This window comes from Ascidia mentula, chromosome 5, assembly GCF_947561715.1.
Source record: "Ascidia mentula chromosome 5, kaAscMent1.1, whole genome shotgun sequence".
NCBI lineage: Eukaryota > Metazoa > Chordata > Ascidiacea > Phlebobranchia > Ascidiidae > Ascidia > Ascidia mentula.
Genome location: NC_138570.1, coordinates 8,144,552 through 8,166,003, shown reverse-complemented (window position 1 = coordinate 8,166,003; position 21,452 = coordinate 8,144,552). Strand labels below are relative to the sequence as shown.

The window sequence follows — 21,452 nt, the reverse complement described above, 5'->3', positions numbered from 1 at the left end:
ATGCACCGACCAAACAGTTGGTTAGACGTAGAGATCCATCGGACAACATATTAAGTTTATGGCAATAAAGTGTTTGTCGTAAAAATATAAAATGTTTTCTTCACAAAATAACAGAGTGCAAAAAATGCAGCCAACCGTGACTATACAAAGCCGTGAGATGGACTCAGCAACGAGGAAATAGTAAAGCTTCATGACTTGTTTCGTTAAAACGCAGCCACGCAATTAGGTGTAACTGTGATCGTTAGATGCGAGTTAGTTTATTATGATTTATATTCTCGCTGCACCGCGTCTAATGGGGGATTTAAATAGCTTAAGGGTAGACCTATCTTTTTATATGTTGCGTCTTTCGGCATAGTTGTATTGCGCACGGTAGTGTAGAGAATATTCTAAACATGGATGTGTGTGATACATTATTTACCGTTTTAACCTTTTAGATCTTATCTGGCATGTTTTATTTAAAGAAACTAATATCCGCAGAGCAGTGACAGCACAAATGGAAAACAGCAAAGAAGAAAGTGAAAGTGATGAGTTAAACATGGAAGTGAGTGGTGAAGAAAGTGAAAGTGATGAAGAAAATGAAGAAAAACAAGACATGGATGTGTACATTCCTGGCAAAGCAGTGGAGGAAGGTGAACATCTAGTTCATGACGAATCGACATACAACATGTACCACCAAGCCCAGACCGGATCTCCATGTTTGAGTTTTGACATTATCAAAGATGGACTTGGAGATAATCGTCAAACATTTCCGATGCAGATGTACATTGTTGCAGCCACCCAGTCTGAAAGGGGCCGGGCCAATCATGTAATTGTCATGAGAATGTCTAATTTGAACTCCACCAAAAAAACAGAAGACGACGATGAAGATGATGATGATGATGATATTGAAAGTGAAGACAAACCGGAAATGGAAACAGCAATGGTAATGCACACTGGTGGTGTCAATCGGGTTCGTTGTACAGAAGTTGGGGGTACACATCTGGCTGCAACATGGTCTGATCGAAGGTCTGTTCATATATGGGATCTAAAAAGGCAAATTGCTGCTGTTGAAAATTCGGATGCATTGTCAGAGTTTGTTGGCGATCGCCAAAACCGCTTTTCGCAGCCTCTTTTTACATTTGCGGGCCATATGGATGAAGGTTTTGCCATGGATTGGTCTGCTACAGCACCCGGACAACTTCTTACTGGTGATTGCAAGAACAATATTCACTTTTGGAAACCACAAGAGGGTGGTTCATGGCATGTTGACCAACGTCCATTTGTTGGTCACACTGCCTCAGTAGAAGACTTGCAGTGGTCTCCAAATGAAAAAAGTGTTTTTGCCTCTTGCTCAGTGGATCAAACCGTGCGTATTTGGGACATTAGAGCCAACCCATCAAAAGCCTGCATGTTGACGACAAAGGCACATGATTCAGATGTAAATGTAATGAATTGGAACAAGAATGACCCCTTCATATTGACAGGGGGCGACGATGGCATTATTAAAGTCTGGGATTTGCGACAATTTGACAAGGGTGTGGCAGTAGCAAAGTTTAAACACCACACTAAACCAATCACATCAGTTGAATGGCATAGTACTGACAGAAGTGTGTTTGCTGCTTCTGGTGCGGATGACCAGCTTACACAGTGGGATCTGTCTGTTGAATCGGATTCAAAATCATCGGAATGTGTAAAAGACCTGCCACCGCAGTTGTTGTTTATTCACCAGGGTCAAAAGGACATTAAGGAATTGCACTGGCACCCACAAATTCCTGGGGTGCTTGTGAGCACAGCATCAGATGGGTTTAATGTGTTTAGGACAATAAGTGTTTGATATTTTTGTGTAATTTCTAGTGTGAAAGACTATTTGCAAAGCATGGTACCGAGCATGGTTTTACTGCTATCAACGATGCTGTTAGTAACGATCAAACTGCATATTTGTAGAGTGATATTTCTCCACTGCCAAGCTAAGTGTCAACCAATGGTGCTTTTTGCAGGTGTGGTTGGTCTGCGGGTGTTTTTGCACAACTTAGGCTGTTGTTGTACATAATCAAATCATGTCTGAAACCGATGAATTGGCGGCTCGCTTGGCAAGAAGACAACAGATTATTGATGGAGATGTACCTGCACCAACAGAAGGTGTTGAACCAAAACCAGTTATCGCCGATTCATGTGATAAAGACACAGTCGATGCTGCTGGAAATGAACTAGCTGACAAATTACGCAGGTTGGGCATTTTTTTTATATTTTTAAAATTATGCTAATATAACAAATACCAATACCCTTTGGTTTTAAGTGAGCTATGTTGTTTAAGTTGCTTCACTCTCAAGTTTCATTAATCACACAACTGACCTCATACATACCCACACGTCATGTGAAAAAGGTCACACCAGAATATGCTTCCTGGTTGCCTAATGATAAATCACTCATTGTGCAGGCAAGGAAATATCAACGAGGGCACACAGCAGACACAGAGCCCTTCCAAAAAATTTCATAACGTCTACGCAGAATTTGCGGAGTTTACTCGGAAACAGATCAAAGAATTTGAAAAAATGTTTAAGAAGTATGTTACCGTGCACTCTTTTGTACCATATTGAACTGCTGCATCACTGCATGAATGGCATTTCCAATTGCAAAAAGTTAAATTCTTGGCCCATTGCAATATTTGACAAACTGTACAAGTAACCAAAAATATATAAATGCTGCCTATCCTTTGGTACACAAAATTAATCATTGGAGTGTGTCGGCCTTCTTGGTCAATAGTTTTTACTTTTTACGTTTAAAATTTGCAGATATGATGTTGGAAAAGATGGTTACATTGATTTGCTTGAGTTGAAGTACATGATGGAAAAACTGGATGCACCTCAAACTCATCTAGGATTAAAAGGAATGATTAAAGAGGTCGATGAAGACTATGATGGACAGATAAGTTTCCGTGAGGTGAGATTATTAATAACAGAAATTATTGAAATAATTTTGGTGTAAAATATGTGCATTGCGGTCTTAGTTTCTGTTGATCTTTCGAAAAGCTGCTTGTGGAGAACTGACAATTGATGGATTAAAGAAACTTGCCGAATTATCTGAAATAGATGTTGCAGAGGAAGGTGTTGGGGGCGCAAAGAACTTTTTTGAAGCCAAGGTTTGATGGTTAAATCAATAAAAAAGATATTCACTTTAAATTCATTTTTTTGAATAACATTTAATGCAGTCCTTATTATTTGCAGGTCAACAAACTTGCCGAATCCAACAAGTTTGAAGCTGAAATCAAACAGGAACAAGAAGAAAAGAAACGAGAGCTTGAGGAAAAAAAATTGAGAAAAGAGGCATTCAAAGCAAAAGCCCAGATGTTTAAATGAGAAGATGAGATCGAACTGAAACCCATCCTTGATTGTGTAACATTTGTTTATACTGTAAATGCTTTATATAACTACATTGTAAACATATTTTATAATTTGTAATATCTGTTTTTATAATCTTTTGTTACCCTTGTATTGCGTTTTATGCACAGTCATATACCTAAAAATGCAGGTTTCAGTTAATGCCTTACCCGGTATCGTATCATGATGAAGTATTATCTTGTCAAGGTTAGGGTGGTCCCACCATGACACTGTGTTTTGTAGCCTTATTTTAATAAGACATTTAAGCTAGGAATTGATAAAAGAAATATAAAAACTTGTAAGTTCGTTAAAAATCTGTCTTGCCAGATCAAGTGTTTTTTAATTAAAAGTGCTTCGTTTTAGTTCTATTTTTCGTTATTGTTGGGCGTTGCCATTTTGATCAACTTTTTTTCGGTCTCCCACAATCCCAACATTCAGTGAATACTTCCTTAACTTTGTGTCCCGTGCTGCCTACAGTTCCATGCAGACGTAGCCGACCGCACTATATTTTACCGAACAATTTTCCACATCTATGGCAACAAACCTTTTCGCGTAAGAGCAAGTTCGTGGCAAATCGTGCACCGGGGGCTTCGCTTTTGTATGAATGGGAACCATGCAGGCGTTGGTCAGCAGACCAGGTCCTATTGTGCCTCTCATGTTTTCATTTGACTTTCGCCCCTAACTTCTAACACTGATTTTCCGTTTTTAGTTTGTAGCAATTTTGCGAGGGAGCGGCTTGTGCTAACATCTAGACATGACATTTACACCGTTGCGTTCTTATCGGTATAACATACGCGGAAGAAAATACAAACCTATTAACATACTCTTGTGTTGTTACAAATGCGTGACTCATCAAGCCGCAGACTCTGATATGCGGTTTTTAGAGCCCGCGGTTATGTAGCTGCAGTTGGCGCCTGCATTCAATCAACTCACAACACTACAAGACACACAAACAGAGGTGACGGGTGTAGTAATGATAGGCCCGCAATTCACGCGGTGGTTCAGAGCAGCATCGATCACCGGATGATTTCACAAAATGTTATAGCCTATGACCGGCGCGTCATGACGCAGTTAGTCCGGTATATGGGTCATGCGAGTTCCAGCTGGATTCAATATGCCACCAAGACACTATCATGGGACAGACTTGATAGTAGGCCTAGTTCTCTACATGGTCTTGGTACTATATTGATTAATTTTTTGAAAACACAATTGTTGTTTGTTCGTTTATTGACACTACAATACTTTTTTACCACTAATTCGACTAGGCTGATCTTCCTTTAGCAAGTAATGACCTATTTCTTGCGTGTGTGCTATTGTTTTTCTTGATTTATTAAAAAACGGTTTGTTCACGGTGTAAAATAACGATAGTTTTAATTGCAGTAATTTGTTTCATGATCTGTTTGTCACAAAAGCGATGCTAAGGTTTATTGTTAAATTTTCATAATTTCAACATTGTATTCCAAGTGTAGACTATATGAGCAGATGGGCTATTTTTTAAAAGTCAGAAAATTCAGGGGGTGGGTAATTTTGTTATCCATGTGATTTTTGTGTTTTCGATTGTCCGCCTTGATAAGTATGTATTAGTTTTTGTTTTGCCATTTGCCCCCCATGATTCTGACCGAAGCAAAACTCACGAAAACTGACACTGTCACATTGCCGAAAACTTCCTGACGTTGTTATCTTCCCAACGCATAAGAATTTTTTAGCAGTAATATTTACTGGGCAATTTAAGAAACACTTGATATTGTGATTGGGATCATCGTGAATGGTCGTCGAGTGCATGACTAATTTATTCGATGCGGTTGAGTGATCATAAGAATAAACCGACGGTGTTCGGCGCATTTGCACAAAAGGTTGTGTGTGTGGATCTGGGATGTAGGTACTAGGTAGGTTGTGTTGCAGCATAGACAAGTTAACACGTTTTCTGTGGTTGCAGTTACAGCGGTACAGTAAATATTTTCGCATTCTTGCGTTGTTAACAATTTAAGTCTTGAAACTTTTAATTAAACTCTGTGGTTTGTATCGTATAATTTTGTACAAGACTAAGACGTCACTGTTGACGTAAGAGCCTAATCTTACTTTTCGTTAGTGCAAAAACTATTATTCCTACAAAATATCTGTGTGTCGACACAACTCATCTAGCATACTCAAAATATTAGATCAAGAAAATAATAATTTATAAATACAACCTCCAGTTTTTTTTTCAATTTGCCAAGTTAACTGACTTGTTTATTGATATCATTGCGTAAAACAAAGTAATTTGATTTGTAGATTTGTCCCAGATTGGAAAGTTTGTTATTTGCACAGTCAGTCACATTTTTTTCCAATGCTAATGCATTAGGTAATTTTTATTGCACATATTATCAGTGAATTTTCACCAGAATGAAATTTTTCTAACCTGGGGCTTGTCATATTGGTTTTTGAAAGTCTACACAAAATGTTCATATATTCCATTGAAGTGAATTGTTGTATTATGTGTTGCAAGAAAATTGACCAAATTTTTCACCTATTTGTTACAATGAAAGAATTCCAACATGTATAATAATTAAATTTTTCCAATCAGTTTATTAACACTTGTTGAAATTCTTAAGCTCAATCCAGTGGACAATTTAGTGTAGGGTTGATTGATTGCTGTATTCCCCATGGACACAGGGCAAGTTGTCCCCAATGTGTTGGTTTATTAATGCACATGTTACACATTGGTGTTAGTCAATTACATATAAAAAACAGGTGTGTAATAATCTTTACGCTGAGGTTCATCATGTGATTTTCTAGGTTTGGTTGTAGATTGCTGTAGTTTTAAACAGTCAATAAAAATAAATGAACCCTTCTAGTGGTTAACTTTATAGCAATTTGGTTTAAAAGCTCCACCACAAAGAAGATGTCTGTGGATTCAAAGGATGCTTTATGGTTGCAAGGCACAAGAAGAAACACAAGAAGCTCCTCAAACCAGGAAAAGGAAGCAAAAGAAAAAGTATATTTTTATCTAACAATGTCAACATTATAATGAAACTATCTGATTTATTATTTTTTATTTATCAGTCATCAAATTGTACCGAAGAGAGCAAGAAGGATCAAAAGGATGACTCCAAAAAGCGGGACATTAACAGCATGAGCCACATAGTGCGCGGTGAACATAATGAGGTTGTAGCATATACCGCAGAAGATGATGTGTCTTACAAACTCTTCGGTATGCATTCCAATTTTCCAGTCATTTTTTGGTCTATCGGAAAAGCAATTGTCTATTTATGTTTTGTTGTGCACAGACTAATTGATTTTTCGGTTAAATTTGTTCAACAGATTCAGCATATATAGCCACAGAAAGGTCAGACAATCCATATTTCATTGCTACCATCCAAGAAATAAAAGTGGTAAGTTGGCTCTTTAGGCACATTGTCATTCATTCTTCGACAGGACATTCACTTACAGCGTTTAATAATTTTAAACTTTATTGCAGAGCAAAAAAGACAACGCAGTGGTCGTGGTAAAGTGGTACTACAGACCTGGTGAAGTACCCGATTCAGTATATCAAATGCTAGTCAAGGAGCGCCTCAATGGGGCTGGTGAGTGTGCATGAGTGGTGACTTAATCTGAGTGCTTAGAGCCAATTGCTGCCCAGTGCAAAGTGTTTTTCTTGTTCCTTACGATAAGCTCTGGATGTAGTTGCACCAACAGCATTTTTTTAGGAGCCAACTGCTTATCCCAGTGTAACAAGATAAAAACTATGTTGATTAATTTTTTGTTGTCTTTCTGGGCATTTGTCCATGCATAATGTTGATTTTTGTTAAAGCACGGCCAGGTTACATTTTCTTAATTACATATTTGTGCATGCAGATGACCAACAAGAGAAAGAAATGATACTGAACAATGAATGTCGAAATCGTGAACTGTTTCTTGCTGATGACGAAATCACAGATATGTTCCCAGTATCACATCTGAGGTAATAGTCAATCCTACAATGTTTCAAAGCAGCACATTGACAGCATAACTGTCATCTCATCCTTTAATTCCTCCCTTCAACAGGACCAAAAGAGAATTTCCTCACTATAATTAGTTTTATTGATCTTGGTTGGCTGTGGGCACATGCTTTGGACTAATTACATGTATAATCCTTTTGCATGGTGATTTGGCGCGGGCGTTAGGATTTTGTCAAATTCTTTTGTCCTAGCAAAACCCTTAACCAGATAAGCGCATGCCACTGTGCAAATCAAATCAATTATTTATCTGTGTTGATTGGCCTCATGTTGGTGACCCTGCATTCTCTTGACAGGGGAAAGTGCTCTGTGAAGCATTTCAATGATTTCCACCAGGTGAAGAATTACAACTTGAAACCGGACACTTTCTTTTACATTCTTGGCTACAATCCAGAAACAAGGTAATCACATTTGCCTGGCTCAAGTCAAATAAGGTGTTACTTGGGCCAATAAGGTTTTATTGCCCTGATGATATTCATGGCAGTTTGAGGTTTGTTTGTACAACATAGAATAAGAAATACTCCATGAATAAATGTCATAACTGTGAAAGTTAAATACCTTGTTAACATTTCATATTTGTCAATAAATAACACTTTTGTTCAAGTTTATTAAAAAACACTAACTCTTGTGTGTTTATTTTTGAAAATATTTTTTGCCTGGAGCTTTATGTATATTTGTTTATTCCATAGGCGACTTACAAGCACACAGGGTGAAGTCCGAGTTGGACCTAGTCATCAGTGGAATGCTTCCACCAGGGGAATATTTCAAAAGGTTTTGGGATAAAAGATGACATGTTACATATATTGTTTTACACTGCATGCTGGTTGTTCAGCTAAAAATGTTTGACTTAATAGATAAAAGTTAACATTATGATTTTTATACAGGCTGTAGTACCAGATTTGCTGCCTCCTATGTCCCCTTGCACTAAACAAGTAAACACAGAACATGAAGAGCTGATGTGGAAGCCAAGGACCAATGATTGCGACCTGATAATGTATCTGCATTCAGCAAGGCAAGCAAACTTATTTTTTATCGTTTTGTATGCTGAGCACACAAGTATTTGCAAGCAAAATTGCCACCTAGGCCTGTTACAACAATGTGTACACACAAACCTGGGGAGACTGCGATTATCTCAAAGTTGTGTTCTGTGTCAAGTAATTGGCCTTCTGTAAATGTTTGCGAAGTTATTTTAAAGTTTGTTCTCCTGCCACTCCACGTTGAGAATGTATTTGCTTTCAACAGACTTTTGTTTGTTTTATTTAAACTTAGCGCTGCACTGCAGTCGGCATTGTGTTAGCATGTTGTGCTTTCAGCGATGCAAATTTAGTTTCACTTACACTACTAATATGAAATGCACCATATTTTCTCGATTTTTTCATGGTGTCAATGGTTAAAGAACATTTTTTGTTGTGGTAGAATATTTATTACTTGCCCATTGATGAGTTTTTGACTTCAAAACTGACTAATTCAAAACTCATTCCTACACTTACTTGACATTTCTCAGCTTCAGAAAATGTTGTCCTAGTTCTATCTGTCATTCAGTGCATTTAATTTCACCATTTAATAATCACAGGAGCATGGCTGCATTTGCTGGAATGTGTGACGGGGGCTCAACTGAGGAGGGCTGTGTGATAGCCTCCAGGGATGAAACTACCATCAACGCTCTTAATGTTGTAAGTTTCATATTGTGGTTTGTGTTGTTTTAAATGGGTGTTTGATGTAACAGTGAACAATCTTCTCACAGTTGTTTCAAAGCAAGGGTGATACAAGGGCAGCACTTCAAGTGCTGGTAAAAAATCCCCTGCCTTTGACTATTGAAAGGAAGTGGACCGAAGACCAAGTGGTAGGAAATATGTTGATTAAATCTTGTTTTTGATAAAATAACCTAATCTCCCAACTCAAGTGGAGTTTGTAAAGCTTCCACTTCGTGTTTTTTTTAATTTGATTTTCCCACCAATTTAACAGTTAATGAGCAGCGTTCCTTTTGCTTCCTAAACCATTCACCCCTTTGTGACTTGATGTCAGTGTAAATGTTGTTGGGCAACCTACGGGCCATACACGCTTTATGGGTGTGTTGTGTAAACCCGACTGTCAGTAGACAAGTGTCTGTACGTCCACCTTTCCACTGCGCTTAGTGCTTCAGTTGTGTGCCGCACCATGTTTACACAACAAGCAGTACTTGTGATTGTAAGTGATCACGCCAAGGCACTGTTTCGCGGATTTCACGTCGCCAATTTCTGTTGCCAGTGTGCACTGATGCCCATTGTCGAGGCCGAGACCTCGCAATCTCCACTTGACTGTATCTAAACCCGAGCTGTTAATCTGACGAGAAATGTCAGCGGTTCATTGCAAATATGCTGCTGTTCAAACAACTGCCTCGTTGAGACTGTGCTTGGGCAAATCTTTTGTGGCTTAAACAATTGAAAATTGGATGATTCTATTGTGCCAGGTCTCGCCTTAATCTGGCACCCACTGTCACCCTGTGTTGAATTCACATGTTTACATTATTTCGGCAGCACTTGTATCTATAGTTAAAGATTTCCCTGCAAGTTGTTTTTGTTTTTTTCCATTAAATCCCATTATGAATATAATAATACGTGTTAGTTCAATTGCAAAACATTTTTAGTGATTTTATGAACCACAGACAAGCAACAAAATTTAAAAAAATTATTCATAACTATTCCAAACTCATCTACAATATATTCAAATAAAATTTAACATGTGCTATTTTTTATTTTTAATACAGAAACGTTTCCAAAAGGGTCTCCGTCAAAACGGCAAAAACTTCTTCAAAATAAGGAAGGATCTACTTCCAAGCAAAGACACCGTAAGTGACCTAGCGTGCCATAATCCCTGCCCGATGTGTTCGCAAACACACAGGGTTCTCCTACTCTCTATGGTCGTTGATGGATATCTCCTAATACCGTTGCTGAGCCATGCCAGATTTTAAGCCTCAAAAGTAATTTGTCTTCTTGTTGAAAGCATCAGACAAATGTCAGCCTTTTCCCTGGGTCTATTGGGTTTAGCTAAGCCTATTTATCTGTCCACAATCTACAGTTTGCAATCGCGTTCTTTATCTGTGTTGGATTGCTGGTATTACCAGTTTCTTATGACATGAATTTTAGTTTGATGGTATTTGCCATCATTTACTACAGCAAATGTTGCTTTTACAGTCTGAGCTGGTGGAATTTTATTACCTATGGAAAAAGGTTCAAGATGGGTTGATGGTGCAGCCACAGAGCAAAAACAGGAGACAGGCTTCGCTGAAGAGAAATTCAAAACAGGCCAATGCAACTTCAGAAGGTGGTTAGTGTACACACTAGTTTATTAGCCATGTAATCCCCTACAAAAACACTGTTATCTGGACCATTCCATTTGCTACAGTGTTTCATGTCTTCAACTTCATGCTTCAGGAGTTTAAATTATTTTTAGGGAAACATATATTTCTGTGTGCATGGCATGCTAGGATTTGTTTGTAAATCATTTATACTTGAAAAACATTTAGTAGTAATCAAAATATGAAATATATAATAAGAAAAGTAAATTATATGTGAATTAAATGACAAATGCTGCAGAATCAAAGTGCTCAAGGTCTGTCAGAATGCTTTGTCATGTTGTAAATTCCATTCAATGGGAATTTCAAAGCTGAGGAACATTCATATAAAACAAGTTTTTTTTTTAATAAAATAAAACTACACTTTTGTTGCTAAGTTTTAATTTCAACTACTTTGCAGGCGGTGAAGGCAGTTCCAGTGATATTATCTCTGACAGTGAGGAGAGTGACAAAGATAACGGAACATTCAGATGCAAACACTGTTACACCACAAGTGAGTGTGTTGTTTTAACCATGACCTTGGCGGCTGATAAGGCCAGATGGCAACTCTTATTTCATTTAAAAATATCGCCTTTATTCTCCAACCCACTGTAGGGCTGTGTTTGAGAACAAGGACATTTTGTATTGTGTATGTGTTTATTGTAGTTCATTTACAAATATTTGAGAAATTAGGGTTCCATTTACTTGTCTAATTGCTGCCTGTTTTTTGCTTGCCTTCACATTCAATGCAATTTAATTTTTTTTGTTGGCAATATTGCACCAGTTAAAATAGCCATACAACTGTATGTAGAACACATATCCAGTGCTTGGTTAGCATGAATGGTAATGGATGGTCAATTATATCAAAAATATCATAATTTCATGATGACTTGATCATAGAATCTGAGGATTGGAACCTTGGTGGTAAAGAAAGTGTGATGCTGTGCACGAAATGCCGAATCTTTTTCAAAAAGTATGGCGGCGACAACCAGTTGGATATTGATTTTGATCACGATACTCCATCAGATGTAAGTTCCCATGTCAGATGCTGTAGCTTTTGGGTTGTGTTAGCAATCACGCTTAACAATGTGCCTTGGGATCAAATTACAACATTTTGTGGTTGTTACAACTTATCATCTATTGTTCTAAACAAGGGTATCTGTGTACAACATTTCTTCAAATTGACATATGCAGTTAAATTAAATTAAACTGACAGTTTATGCCCCCATTGTGGATGTTAATAACATGTTCCTATTGTGTAGCAGTACTCCTACTTTGTGTAAGTTAATAAACAATTTTGACTTTAACTGATGGCTGCCCAAACAATTTTAATAAGTGCTAGTACTAGACCACTAAAAGCGAACAAATCCCAATATACCAAAACCAATTATTAACGTTTTTTGACACATTCGTGCTCTCGATATGAGGTTCCCCTGACGCAATGGAAACTCTTTGGTACGATTTCTATTACGTCAGTACAAATTCTGATTCCGCTTCATAGGTTGAAGAGGTCAGTCAGGGAACTCCTATCTTCGACAAAGTGGCATCCGACATACAACGATTCATGTTTAAACCGATCAAATCCACCGAAGACCACAAACCTGACGTGACAGACGCCGGCGACAGTGGCGGTGAGACCCAGGATATTAAGGTGAGGTGCCTTGTATTCTGGGTATTTCGTGTTGTGTAACGTAAATTTCTGGTATGTTGCAGCCATGCAAGCGTCAATGGGACGTCAAGGACGGGGCCTCATCGTCGGACGAAAAAATTGTTGAAAAGCGCTGCAAAACCGAAGTGGTACGATGTTAATTTTGCTGATGCTATACTTCCCAAAATCTGTTTTGCGCATAATTTATTTTATTTAGGACGCATAAACGTGGCTTTGTACTCTTAGGTGTTCCGCAAGCAATTCAATTTTTATTGGATTTAACAGTGTAGAACAAGCGCCGTGCATTTTATGATTTGGCAGCCGACATCAATTATTAATTCCGCCGAAACGAAAAATGGCATATTAAAACTCCGTGACTCTGATGTCTGTGATCTGGGGCTGATTCAAGGAACTCGGAAGTGGCGCTAGTGCATTAAATATTAAAGCTGTCTGCACTGCGGAAACAATTATTAACTGTTGTTATTTTTCAAATGCAGCAAGATGCTGAAATGATGGATAAGTCGGATGAAGGGGTCCCGGATGTTCCAAAGTGGCCAAAAAAGTAGGTTTATTGTTTCTTATATGTTTCGGTGCAAAACTGCGCTGCATTAATTCCCTCCTTTGCAAAACTCAGTAAAAGTATATTTCACCAGAAAAACGCATTTAAGAATTCTGCACAGTAGAAATTTTTGATGCATGTTGTAATGATCGAAAGTAGATCTTCACTGTAATTGTATGGACGTTGCTATAGTAACTCTCAATGACGTTCCGTACACAAAATTTGAAACAAAATAAGTTCAGCGCAAAACAAACTTTTGTTGTTATTTCGCCACAGAGAGCAAACTCCAATCGCCAACGTTAAATCTGAAGATGGAGCGCGCGCGTTGCCGGTCAAACCCATCTACCCGCTGAACGCCGCCGGAATTTTACCTCCTGGCTTCACACCCTACGCCCAATATCCCAATACGTATCCCGGATCGATCGGACAAATGCATTCCTCTAATGAAAGATCTCAAGGTAAAGACGCAAGCAACTACGAAGAAAACAAAGCGGCCAGGCCGGACGGGTCCCCGGTTAAAGTTGGGCCGTCTCAGTCGGACAAGGACAGAAACGAGCGGAGGTCGTTCCCTCCCCAATTTCCCTCGCAATCCACTCCGTTTTATCCGTTCGTCAAACCTGATCACTCCCATGATGACGTTATGGGTTCTTACCCACGTACAAGCGCACAGGTTAGTTGTTTTAAGTGCTGCAGTGCAAACAGGACAATCATTCTCCATGGTAATAGTCAAGAATGCTTAGGAACGCTATTTCACGAAAACCTATACTCCCGAATTCACAACATCTGTTCCAGGTCTCGTTCGGCGTGGTTGTCGATTGTGGCCTCAAAAATAGATGAGACAATTTGTCTTTGAAAACAGTCTTTACAACGCTGTGTTACAGTAATATTCTTTATTTTGTCTCAGAGCTCACAAGCAGAGAAGAACGGGCAAACAGATACATCAACACGTGATGCAGAGGCTGAAAAATATGGCAACGGATCCGTGCAGAGAGATTTGCCCATACCAGCTGATGAGAAAGTGCCGGGCGGATTTTCTTCCAATACCCAACAATACGAACAAACGACCAGACCCCATCCTAAATACGAGGGTATGCGACGACCCGGTAAGTCGAGTTTGCCGTGTCCCGCCTTTATATCTGTCGGCTACTTACGTTTATGAATGTGTAGACACACACGAAGGTGGAATACAGCGACGAGAGGATTCCCAAAATTCTGGCTCCGAAAGGACGGCCGACCTTCCCAAATTGCCACAAAGTCATGCGACAAGGTATGTGACACTGTTGTAATATTAATACGGGCCACAAGGTTGCATTGCGTGGCAAGTCAACGATATGACCGTCAGGGTCGAATCAAATTTGCCACGTCTGAGATTTTATAGCCCAAAAGGTTACACAATCCTATGGTGTGCACCCATCTGTCTCAACCACGATAGTTTCCACCTTGTTAAATCCTGTCACTGCAGATTCGCAGACAATGGGCAAGCATTGAATAAAGGTTAACTGTTGGTTCTGTTGTTTTACGACGTAGTTTTAGTCTGTGAATTTTTTTTACAAATTTTATGGCAAACCAGGGCCTTTTGTATGCCCTCATAAAGTATTGAACAAACCAGGGCCAAAACCCCCTTATTCTCGTGAATTCATTTACAAAGTCGGTCGAGTCGTTGGTATGGTACATATAGCCTCCACGACACTCACAAACGCAAAACCTTTTCATAAATTCTTGACAGGATTCCGACTGCTGGGTCGACTGATGAAGGCGGTAGAATTTCACCCAAACCCACAGACGACGAACAATCATCCGACGAATACATCCACGATATCCTCCCATCCCACCACGTCACCATACCAGCAGGCCAGGTAAGCAGTCGTGCGTCAACTTTGCAAGTTCGTGATTAATGACACATTGACGTATTGTCCAGCCTTGGCCCGAACAGTTTCGTTTCTATGACGACGGCCTGCCTTGTCGCAACTCCAAAGCCACGTCGGATTACATTTACAGCAAAACAAGGTAACAAATTACTTTACATGTTTCTACTTGTAGCACGCCTTATAAGCAATTCTTAGGTGCGTAATGGATTATATAGTTTCAAAACCGGTTTCGGACACACGTAAAATCGTATATTTGGTTTATGTAGTAGTGTTTCTCAAACTTTTTTTTCCGCATGCCGCACCCTGTAAACCTTATTGATTAAAAAACGCCCCCTCAAGTGGGGAAACTTTTTTAATTTTTATTTTAACTTTTCTTATTCCACGAGTCTTCTTGAGTTGCTCTGGTGAACTAACACATTACGCTTCTCCAACAACAGACTGAGAGGTTTCACCCACAAGCTGTGCAGTAGAACCGATCTCGTATGGATTCCTAACCCTGAACCGAGGGCAAAACAGGAAAACCCGATCGCGGGCGCACCTTCGACGAGCGGTTTGCACCGACCGCAGTCTCACCAACCCCAGCATCAACCACGAACCCAACAGACTCCGCTACCCTCCCGACACGCGTCCACGGAAAAGGACAGAGAGGCCACAAAGGCCAAGAGCCGGGAGGTGAAGACGCCGGTGAGTGTGCGTTGATTTGCGTCTACGTTGCCGCACTAGAGTAACAGCTTCAAAAAAATTACATACACGCTTTACACAAGCTTTCAATACGTCGACATGCCTTGAAATGTTTTCTGTATATTCCACCTTCTGAATGACGTAAGAGATTGTTGATTTTTTGCAGACGACGGGCGATTCACATCAAGTGAAGAGGGAGCCGAATCGATCGCAGCCCATGCCTCGTTCCACTCCAGTGCATGCTGTTCCGCATCACCGATCGACGCCCATACATACGCCAACTTATGACGCTCATCGGTAAATTTTCATTTTGTCTGTTTTGGGTGTCAAATTTCGACTCAACTTGTAGGTGAAAGTTCAAACAACAATTTTCTATTCTCAAGTAAATTGAAGTAAACAGTTTCTCGTGGGAGTGATTTTTTGTAAATGTTTATTTGTTTTATGACGTGGTTGTCATGAAGGTCAGCACAACATTTTCATTTTCCCGCAGTTACATATCGTTACACACCACCTGTATTTTTTTTTTTAAATACGTTATCCCTTTAAAACATACGCACTTAAATCCATATGGCAAGGCAAACTAAACTTCCTCTGCAAAATTCTCCGATTCCAAACGTAATTTCCTCTGTACAACCCGCAGACCGACACCTTCCCATGCATCTCCATATGGCGGTTTCGGGGTTGACACTCCAGCGTCGAGGACCTTACGTCAATACGCGTCCATCGACTCCCAGAGGGAAGCTTATATCGCCATGGTGGCCCCCGACCAGAACGTACACCCGTTGTTTGCACAGGTGAGCTGACGACCTGGCTTATCGGTGGTTCTACTGCTTGACTATAGTCATGCCGGTAAAAGCGTTGAGCATGCAACGCTTTTTCGCAATACAAGGTTATCATTAACGTTTATAGAGAAAGTCATCGTCATTGATTTTGTCGCAACGTTTATTTTATTTTTAAAAAACTTTACCCAAAAACGGACGAGCGAACGTCTGAAAAAAAGTTGCTAACACATTGCTTCCACCGGTAAAACGAATGTAATTTATTGTTTATTCCGTTGGTCGAAACCAAGTCTACGTTTTCCAAACCAAGATATTGCTCAAATTAAACACCTTACGTAATATCTACACTTCACGCCGCCACACTTTTCCCTAATGAGTTGTGCGTCATCTCAAAAGTCTCACCTCCCTCGTTTTAAATCCTCGACACCAGAGTGACCGCGATCTGCGCGAGAGAGAATTGAGAGAGAGGGAATTACGTGAGCGGATGCCAAAACAGAGTATCGACGCCAAACTGTTGTCACTCGACCCGCAGATGGCGATGGCAATGAGCTCGAACGTGATGCACTCGCTTATGAACCAGCAGCAACAGCAGCACGCGTTGGAGCAGGCCCATCATCCCCAATTCCCCGGTAAAAATAACTTGCGTTACTGCGGCAAACTTTATTAAAACACTCTTTTTAGTGTTAAGCGTCATTTTGACTGCCATGCTGGTTATAGTTATAACGTTTTCAGATTTTCTGGAATGGCCTCAGCCTTATGCGAGCTTGCATATAAACATCCTTCCAAACACATGTTAACACCATTGAGTATCGTATTCGGTTGTTTATGTTTCTAAAGGTCTATTTAGTGTTCCGCCGTGGATACTGCGGGAAAATGCCCTTTTGCATGGTGCTCACTGTTGTGTACAATAAAAACATCCGCTATAAACCCTGTAAACACTTTTTAAAGGTGTGTTTCCACACATAGGTATGTTATTCGGCGTTCCTGGTGCCAACCCACACGTCCCCGGCTTTCCTCCGTTTTTACCACAACCGACTGAACTCCAGTTGCAACAGAGCGCAGCCGAAAGGTAATGGATAATAAAACCTTACACGGGAATGGACCCGTCACTGTAACGTTGGATCGTAACCTGTCAAATAAAATGGTGGCACCCTCTTCACGCAAAACGGATTTGTGTTCTAAGCAATGGCTGACCAGTAAATGAAAGCTACTGCTTTTTCGGGCGAAGTTTCGAAACCAAAAAAATGTGTTTCACATAAATTTTCTTGTTCTTCGGGGCCACAGTGTTTCTCCACAAACTTATTTGCGTTTTTTAAGAAATAGAAAAAAAATCTTTAGAATCCACGCGGACCGTGTGGCGTTGGAGCAACAATACCGCATGGAGCTTCTACACAACCACCAACACTCGCATGTTCATTCTCACTTACACCTTCATCCCAGCAACGCAGGGGGTGCGGCTGCAGCGACACCGGCTGTTCTTCCACCGTCTGCTTCAGCGGAATACATGATGGCTTTGCAGGCACAGCAGCAAGCGATCGCGGCCGGCTTGGATCCTCTCCACGCAGGTAATAGCATGTTTGCAGGAGGCTATGGAGTAGTGTTTCCCAAACTTTTTTGTCCGCGAGATACTGCAAGGTTTTAATTTAAATTGACATAGAAATACACAAAACGAGTGAGGAAACAAGTTTTTTTCCCCAAATTGTCATTACTTTTTTTTGGTTTTAATCCATTGCGTTTTTGTTCAAAGGCTCAACAAACGTGTTTACCCATTTTTGCCAAAAGCTAGGTGGTAACTAATGTTATGCTTTTTTGGAACTCTACGGGGCCCACGAAATTCCTGCTGTAGGGCGTTGAAATTCCTGCGTTTTAAATTTCATCAATAGATTAAATAAACGTAAATAACATTGTCTAGTGTTAAAATTGATTTAAAATTATCCAAAAGCTTTTTTCCATAGGATCACAATGTTCTAAAATGCACAAGTATAACATCAAGTTTGTTTAAAGGATTACCAGTAAAAAATCAAGTTGAAGTATCAGGCCGTACAAATATTTTGGGTCATAAGTCTTGACTTAAGAATTACTTTCTTGGACTTAATAGCTTTTGGGACATAAAATTTCCATTACGGCCATATTATAGCAAACTAGTAAAGAGTCGCCTTATTTATCACACCATGTCGTTTTTTTGCAGCCGCATCAATGGGTCACCCCATGTTAAACCTAGGTGGGATCCGCGGCCATCCTGGAACCCCAATGATGCCCCCTGGTTTGCAAATCGTTCATCCGGGAATGGCCGCCGTACGACCAGGGGAAAATGCCCTTCAGCATTATCTCTCTGCATCCGCTACCCAACAACTCCAAGCTGTACACGAGCAGTCAATGCAGCAGTCAATACTCGAGCAGCAGCGACTTCAGGAGGAATATTTCAGGCTGGCCGGTCTTGGAGGACACAAGTGAAGTTTTATTTAGTAGCTTTGTTTACCTTTTTCTGCGTATTGTGGTCGCTTTTCCCCTTTCTCTCTTTTTGTTTTGTGATCACGTTGCAAACGCTGTGACGCTGCTTCGGGCGCATGCGCAAGTTTCAGTTTTTGATGCTGCTCGCAGTGAGTCGCAAAGAACAGCAATAATCTGAGTTATGAAGTTTTTTGTGATCGCTAATTGTGTTTTCGTGGGAGTTTTTGCGTTGATCGCGGTGCTTTGGGTACAATGATGATAAGTTCATATCTTACCTCTTGAAATCTAATATTGACCGTTTCTTTTGTCTTTCTTTTTTAAAGCCGAAGTTACGTACTTAAGGCTTGTGTACAGCTCGTTTTGATGAAGCTGTAAATACGTTTTCTTCACAAAATACAACTTTTCTACGATGCATTTGAACTTTTTATTGCGATCAAAAGTCACGTTAACACTGGATTCTCGAGTTCAAATGTTGGAAAAGATTCCATTTTTATTTGAACTTTCATAGACGTGTCAGATGGCTTTTGCCCAGCAAAACAAAAAGTGGAAAATGCTATAATTAATCTACTCTTGTGCAATAGTTTCGTAACGAAAAATGCAGTTGAGACGAATTATAAAATAACACAGGGTGATTGGCTATTTTCAATAGTGTTGACTTCATCACCATTTTGTGCCGACTTTATAGCAGCAACAATCTAAAGATTTGAAACAAAGATAAATATTAATGAACTATCATTTAAGCCTATTCTATGTTAATAAATTGAGCATTATCAATTTACAAGAAAACATGTTCAATGTTATGTCATAGGATCTGTTGAGAAAGGATTGACCAAATCAAGTTTGTTGGCTAGCTTATATCATGTGAATTTGTAAGAAAATTTCTTTGTGAAAACATTTACTTACATCCTGCGTGTAGGGAAAGCCATGTGTTGTGAGTTTAGAAAACACAGACTTATTGTTAATGGACACTTCAAATGAACCTGCAATGTATTTAATGTTAAATAAAAGTCTAGTTAGGGTTTGCCAAATAATTTTGTTAGTGTAGGCAATAAAATGTTTGGATGAAAAATGATATTCTGGTAAATAAGCATGTCAGGTAAGATATAAAATTACTTTGGCGACCAACAAATCCAGTGACGTTGATGTTGTCAGTCTGGGATTCGAGTTCTTCTTTCAGTTCATAGAAGCGTCCACTGTAGCCTCAGCTACCACTAAAAACCAGTTGGATTATAACATTTCTATTTGGACCATGTAACAACATTCTTACCAATATTCAACAGAAACTTCCACAGGTGCTTTACTCATGATTGTTACAAAACAAACTCAAATTTAAATAACGAAAAAACCTGAAAAAAGGATAAAATGAATAATCGGAGGGCAAATGCAGCAAGGGTTACAATACACAATTTCTTCAAACAGCAAATACAACAAAAATGACAAAAAACTTCACACAAGATGTTGCCAGGCAGTGTTGATGTAAACTTGGAAACATTGCCCAAACATTTCATGAAAAGGTTCACTAATATCTGTATTTTGTCGAATAATCTTTCGGAGAAACAACAAGACCACGTCCTTTCCTTGCTCCACGGAATATTGTTTCAATAATGTCAATCATTTCTTGTTTGTCTTCCATGGGCCAGTTGATCTTGTTGTTGTTTCCAGTCCCCAAATCAATCATGATATGTTTATTTCTGCAATAACAAATGAACCCTACATACATGTTTCTTTTCTCAATGGTTTTTGCCATGTCATTTACCACTGGAAATAACGTCATTTTATCTAAGAATATAGTATACAAATGGGATCTGCACTTGACTGCACAAATGTTGATGTAACGACTGGATTTGTTAACATAGTGGTCCTAGCTAAAGAACTGTTTCAAGTGGTTCAAAACCACTTCAAAACACGAGGGCTATTTTTCACTTGTAACAGCAGCAATAAAAAAATGCTGTTTGTTTCACATATTAAACTTATTACATACCGGTAAAAGAACATGGTTGTGCATGGGTCGTACAACTCATACATTTTGCTGAAATCTTGAACCTCAGAGATATCCACAAGATAAATAGCAGCAAAATTCTTTACTTTGTCAGCAATGCTGTACAATGTCTAGAGTTGATAATGTCTTGTTAATCAGACTGTTTATTGTGCCTCGAATGGATTGCTGTTTTATGGCTTACCTCATCCATTTTCATACATGCAGGATCCCAGTCATGTCCGAATCTAATTACAACAACTCTCTCCTGTTCATTAAGGATTGCTTGATCCACTTGCCAGCCATTTGTTAAATGAGGAAGCATGTAAGACATGGTTTAACTGTTTGCACGTTGGTTTACACAAATTTAAACATGCAACCTAACCTGAAACTACATAAACAATATTTTGCACATGCTCTGGTTAAAATAACATTACTTGTGCTAGAAAAAAATAGGCTACCAACAGTACCTATGCCAGAATGCCACTGTGGCGTGTGTCCTTCACTTAAAATGGTGTATTTTTATGATCTGGATATTTGAAATAACTTCTCATAGAGTTGAGATATAAACACATATAACTTGTGCACCAGAGGGATGTTAGTTGACAAAAAAAAAACGCCAGTTAACAAAAGTTTGGACGCGCGTTACTCGGCCACCTTACGAGGTAGCGCCATGATTTTTTCACACGATACTGATCATAGGCTGATCTTTCCAACGATACCAAAATCATTAAAAACAAACATATTCATATTTGGTTATGAATATGATTTGCGTATTATGACATAAGTCGCGAAAACAAGATTCGCTTCGCTAAATTTTAAAGCATAACATTCTACGCGCTAAACCC

The 21,452-nt window shown here is 39.3% G+C and overlaps 5 protein-coding genes across 7 annotated transcripts; 3 read left to right on the top strand and 2 right to left on the bottom strand.

The window, feature by feature from the left end:
- The first annotated feature begins 438 nt into the window (after positions 1-438).
- Positions 439-1,961, top strand: LOC145903994 (glutamate-rich WD repeat-containing protein 1-like). The gene has a single exon (XM_082992196.1). The coding sequence runs from the start codon at positions 494-496 to the stop codon at positions 1,811-1,813; it is 1,320 nt and encodes a 439-aa protein (XP_082848322.1). The 5' UTR covers positions 439-493; the 3' UTR covers positions 1,814-1,961.
- Positions 1,956-3,809, top strand: LOC145903995 (EF-hand domain-containing protein D2-like). Its single transcript, XM_082992197.1, has 5 exons — positions 1,956-2,206; positions 2,417-2,542; positions 2,772-2,919; positions 2,987-3,118; positions 3,204-3,809. Exons 1-5 carry the CDS (start codon positions 2,037-2,039, stop codon positions 3,333-3,335), a joined length of 708 nt encoding a protein of 235 aa, XP_082848323.1. The 5' UTR covers positions 1,956-2,036; the 3' UTR covers positions 3,336-3,809.
- A 2,328-nt stretch (positions 3,810-6,137) lies between these two features.
- On the top strand, positions 6,138-19,036 carry LOC145903268 (uncharacterized). 3 transcript variants are annotated; one of them, XM_082991334.1, is made up of 29 exons: positions 6,138-6,330; positions 6,399-6,546; positions 6,657-6,727; positions 6,814-6,919; positions 7,191-7,296; positions 7,627-7,731; positions 8,020-8,101; positions 8,215-8,342; positions 8,904-9,003; positions 9,075-9,173; positions 10,077-10,157; positions 10,504-10,633; positions 11,065-11,157; positions 11,544-11,671; positions 12,145-12,294; positions 12,357-12,440; positions 12,789-12,853; positions 13,127-13,520; positions 13,755-13,953; positions 14,018-14,117; positions 14,577-14,706; positions 14,769-14,857; positions 15,156-15,402; positions 15,566-15,696; positions 16,040-16,193; positions 16,609-16,807; positions 17,127-17,247; positions 17,517-17,743; positions 18,367-19,036. In XM_082991334.1, exons 1-29 carry the CDS (start codon positions 6,238-6,240, stop codon positions 18,630-18,632), a joined length of 4,026 nt encoding a protein of 1,341 aa, XP_082847460.1. In that variant the 5' UTR covers positions 6,138-6,237; the 3' UTR covers positions 18,633-19,036. The 3 variants fall into 3 exon arrangements, with proteins under 3 accessions (XP_082847460.1, XP_082847461.1, XP_082847459.1); XM_082991335.1 differs by having other exon boundaries at positions 10,504-10,636; positions 17,145-17,247; XM_082991333.1 differs by having other exon boundaries at positions 10,504-10,636.
- LOC145902835 (migration and invasion enhancer 1-like) lies at positions 19,037-19,934 on the bottom strand. Its single transcript, XM_082990933.1, has 4 exons — positions 19,897-19,934; positions 19,743-19,822; positions 19,533-19,609; positions 19,037-19,324 (listed from the first exon to the last, which is right to left on the bottom strand). Exons 1-4 carry the CDS (start codon positions 19,932-19,934, stop codon positions 19,241-19,243), a joined length of 279 nt encoding a protein of 92 aa, XP_082847059.1. The 3' UTR covers positions 19,037-19,240.
- A 41-nt stretch (positions 19,935-19,975) lies between these two features.
- LOC145903271 (thioredoxin-like protein 4A) lies at positions 19,976-20,991 on the bottom strand. Its single transcript, XM_082991339.1, has 3 exons — positions 20,810-20,991; positions 20,611-20,738; positions 19,976-20,320 (listed from the first exon to the last, which is right to left on the bottom strand). Exons 1-3 carry the CDS (start codon positions 20,936-20,938, stop codon positions 20,149-20,151), a joined length of 429 nt encoding a protein of 142 aa, XP_082847465.1. The 5' UTR covers positions 20,939-20,991; the 3' UTR covers positions 19,976-20,148.
- Positions 20,992-21,452: the final 461 nt, after the last annotated feature.

Bases quoted from the DNA above. Each gene is read 5' to 3' on its own strand.
- LOC145902835 (XM_082990933.1), bottom strand. From the start codon at position 19,934: ATGAGTAAAGCACCTGTGGAAGTTTCTGTTGAATATTG. The intron at 19,610-19,742 runs GTAATTTTATAT...AATACATTGCAG, and splicing joins TGGATTTGTTGGTCGCCAAA to GTTCATTTGAAGTGTCCATT. The intron at 19,325-19,532 runs GTAAGTAAATGT...TCAAATCTTTAG, and splicing joins GCTTTCCCTACACGCAGGAT to ATTGTTGCTGCTATAAAGTC.
- LOC145903268 (XM_082991333.1), top strand. From the start codon at position 6,238: ATGTCTGTGGATTCAAAGGATGCTTTATGGTTGCAAGGCACAAGAAGA. The intron at 11,672-12,144 runs GTAAGTTCCCAT...TCCGCTTCATAG, and splicing joins ATCACGATACTCCATCAGAT to GTTGAAGAGGTCAGTCAGGG. The intron at 14,118-14,576 runs GTATGTGACACT...AATTCTTGACAG, and splicing joins CCACAAAGTCATGCGACAAG to GATTCCGACTGCTGGGTCGA.
- LOC145903995 (XM_082992197.1), top strand. From the start codon at position 2,037: ATGTCTGAAACCGATGAATTGGCGGCTCGCTTGGCAAGAAGACAACAG. The intron at 2,543-2,771 runs GTATGTTACCGT...TAAAATTTGCAG, and splicing joins TTTGAAAAAATGTTTAAGAA to ATATGATGTTGGAAAAGATG. The intron at 3,119-3,203 runs GTTTGATGGTTA...TATTATTTGCAG, and splicing joins AGAACTTTTTTGAAGCCAAG to GTCAACAAACTTGCCGAATC.
- LOC145903271 (XM_082991339.1), bottom strand. From the start codon at position 20,938: ATGTCTTACATGCTTCCTCATTTAACAAATGGCTGGCAAGTGGATCAA. The intron at 20,739-20,809 runs GTAAGCCATAAA...TATCAACTCTAG, and splicing joins CATGTATGAAAATGGATGAG to ACATTGTACAGCATTGCTGA. The intron at 20,321-20,610 runs GTATGTAATAAG...TTGTTATTGCAG, and splicing joins ACAACCATGTTCTTTTACCG to AAATAAACATATCATGATTG.
- LOC145903994 (XM_082992196.1), top strand. From the start codon at position 494: ATGGAAAACAGCAAAGAAGAAAGTGAAAGTGATGAGTTAAACATGGAA.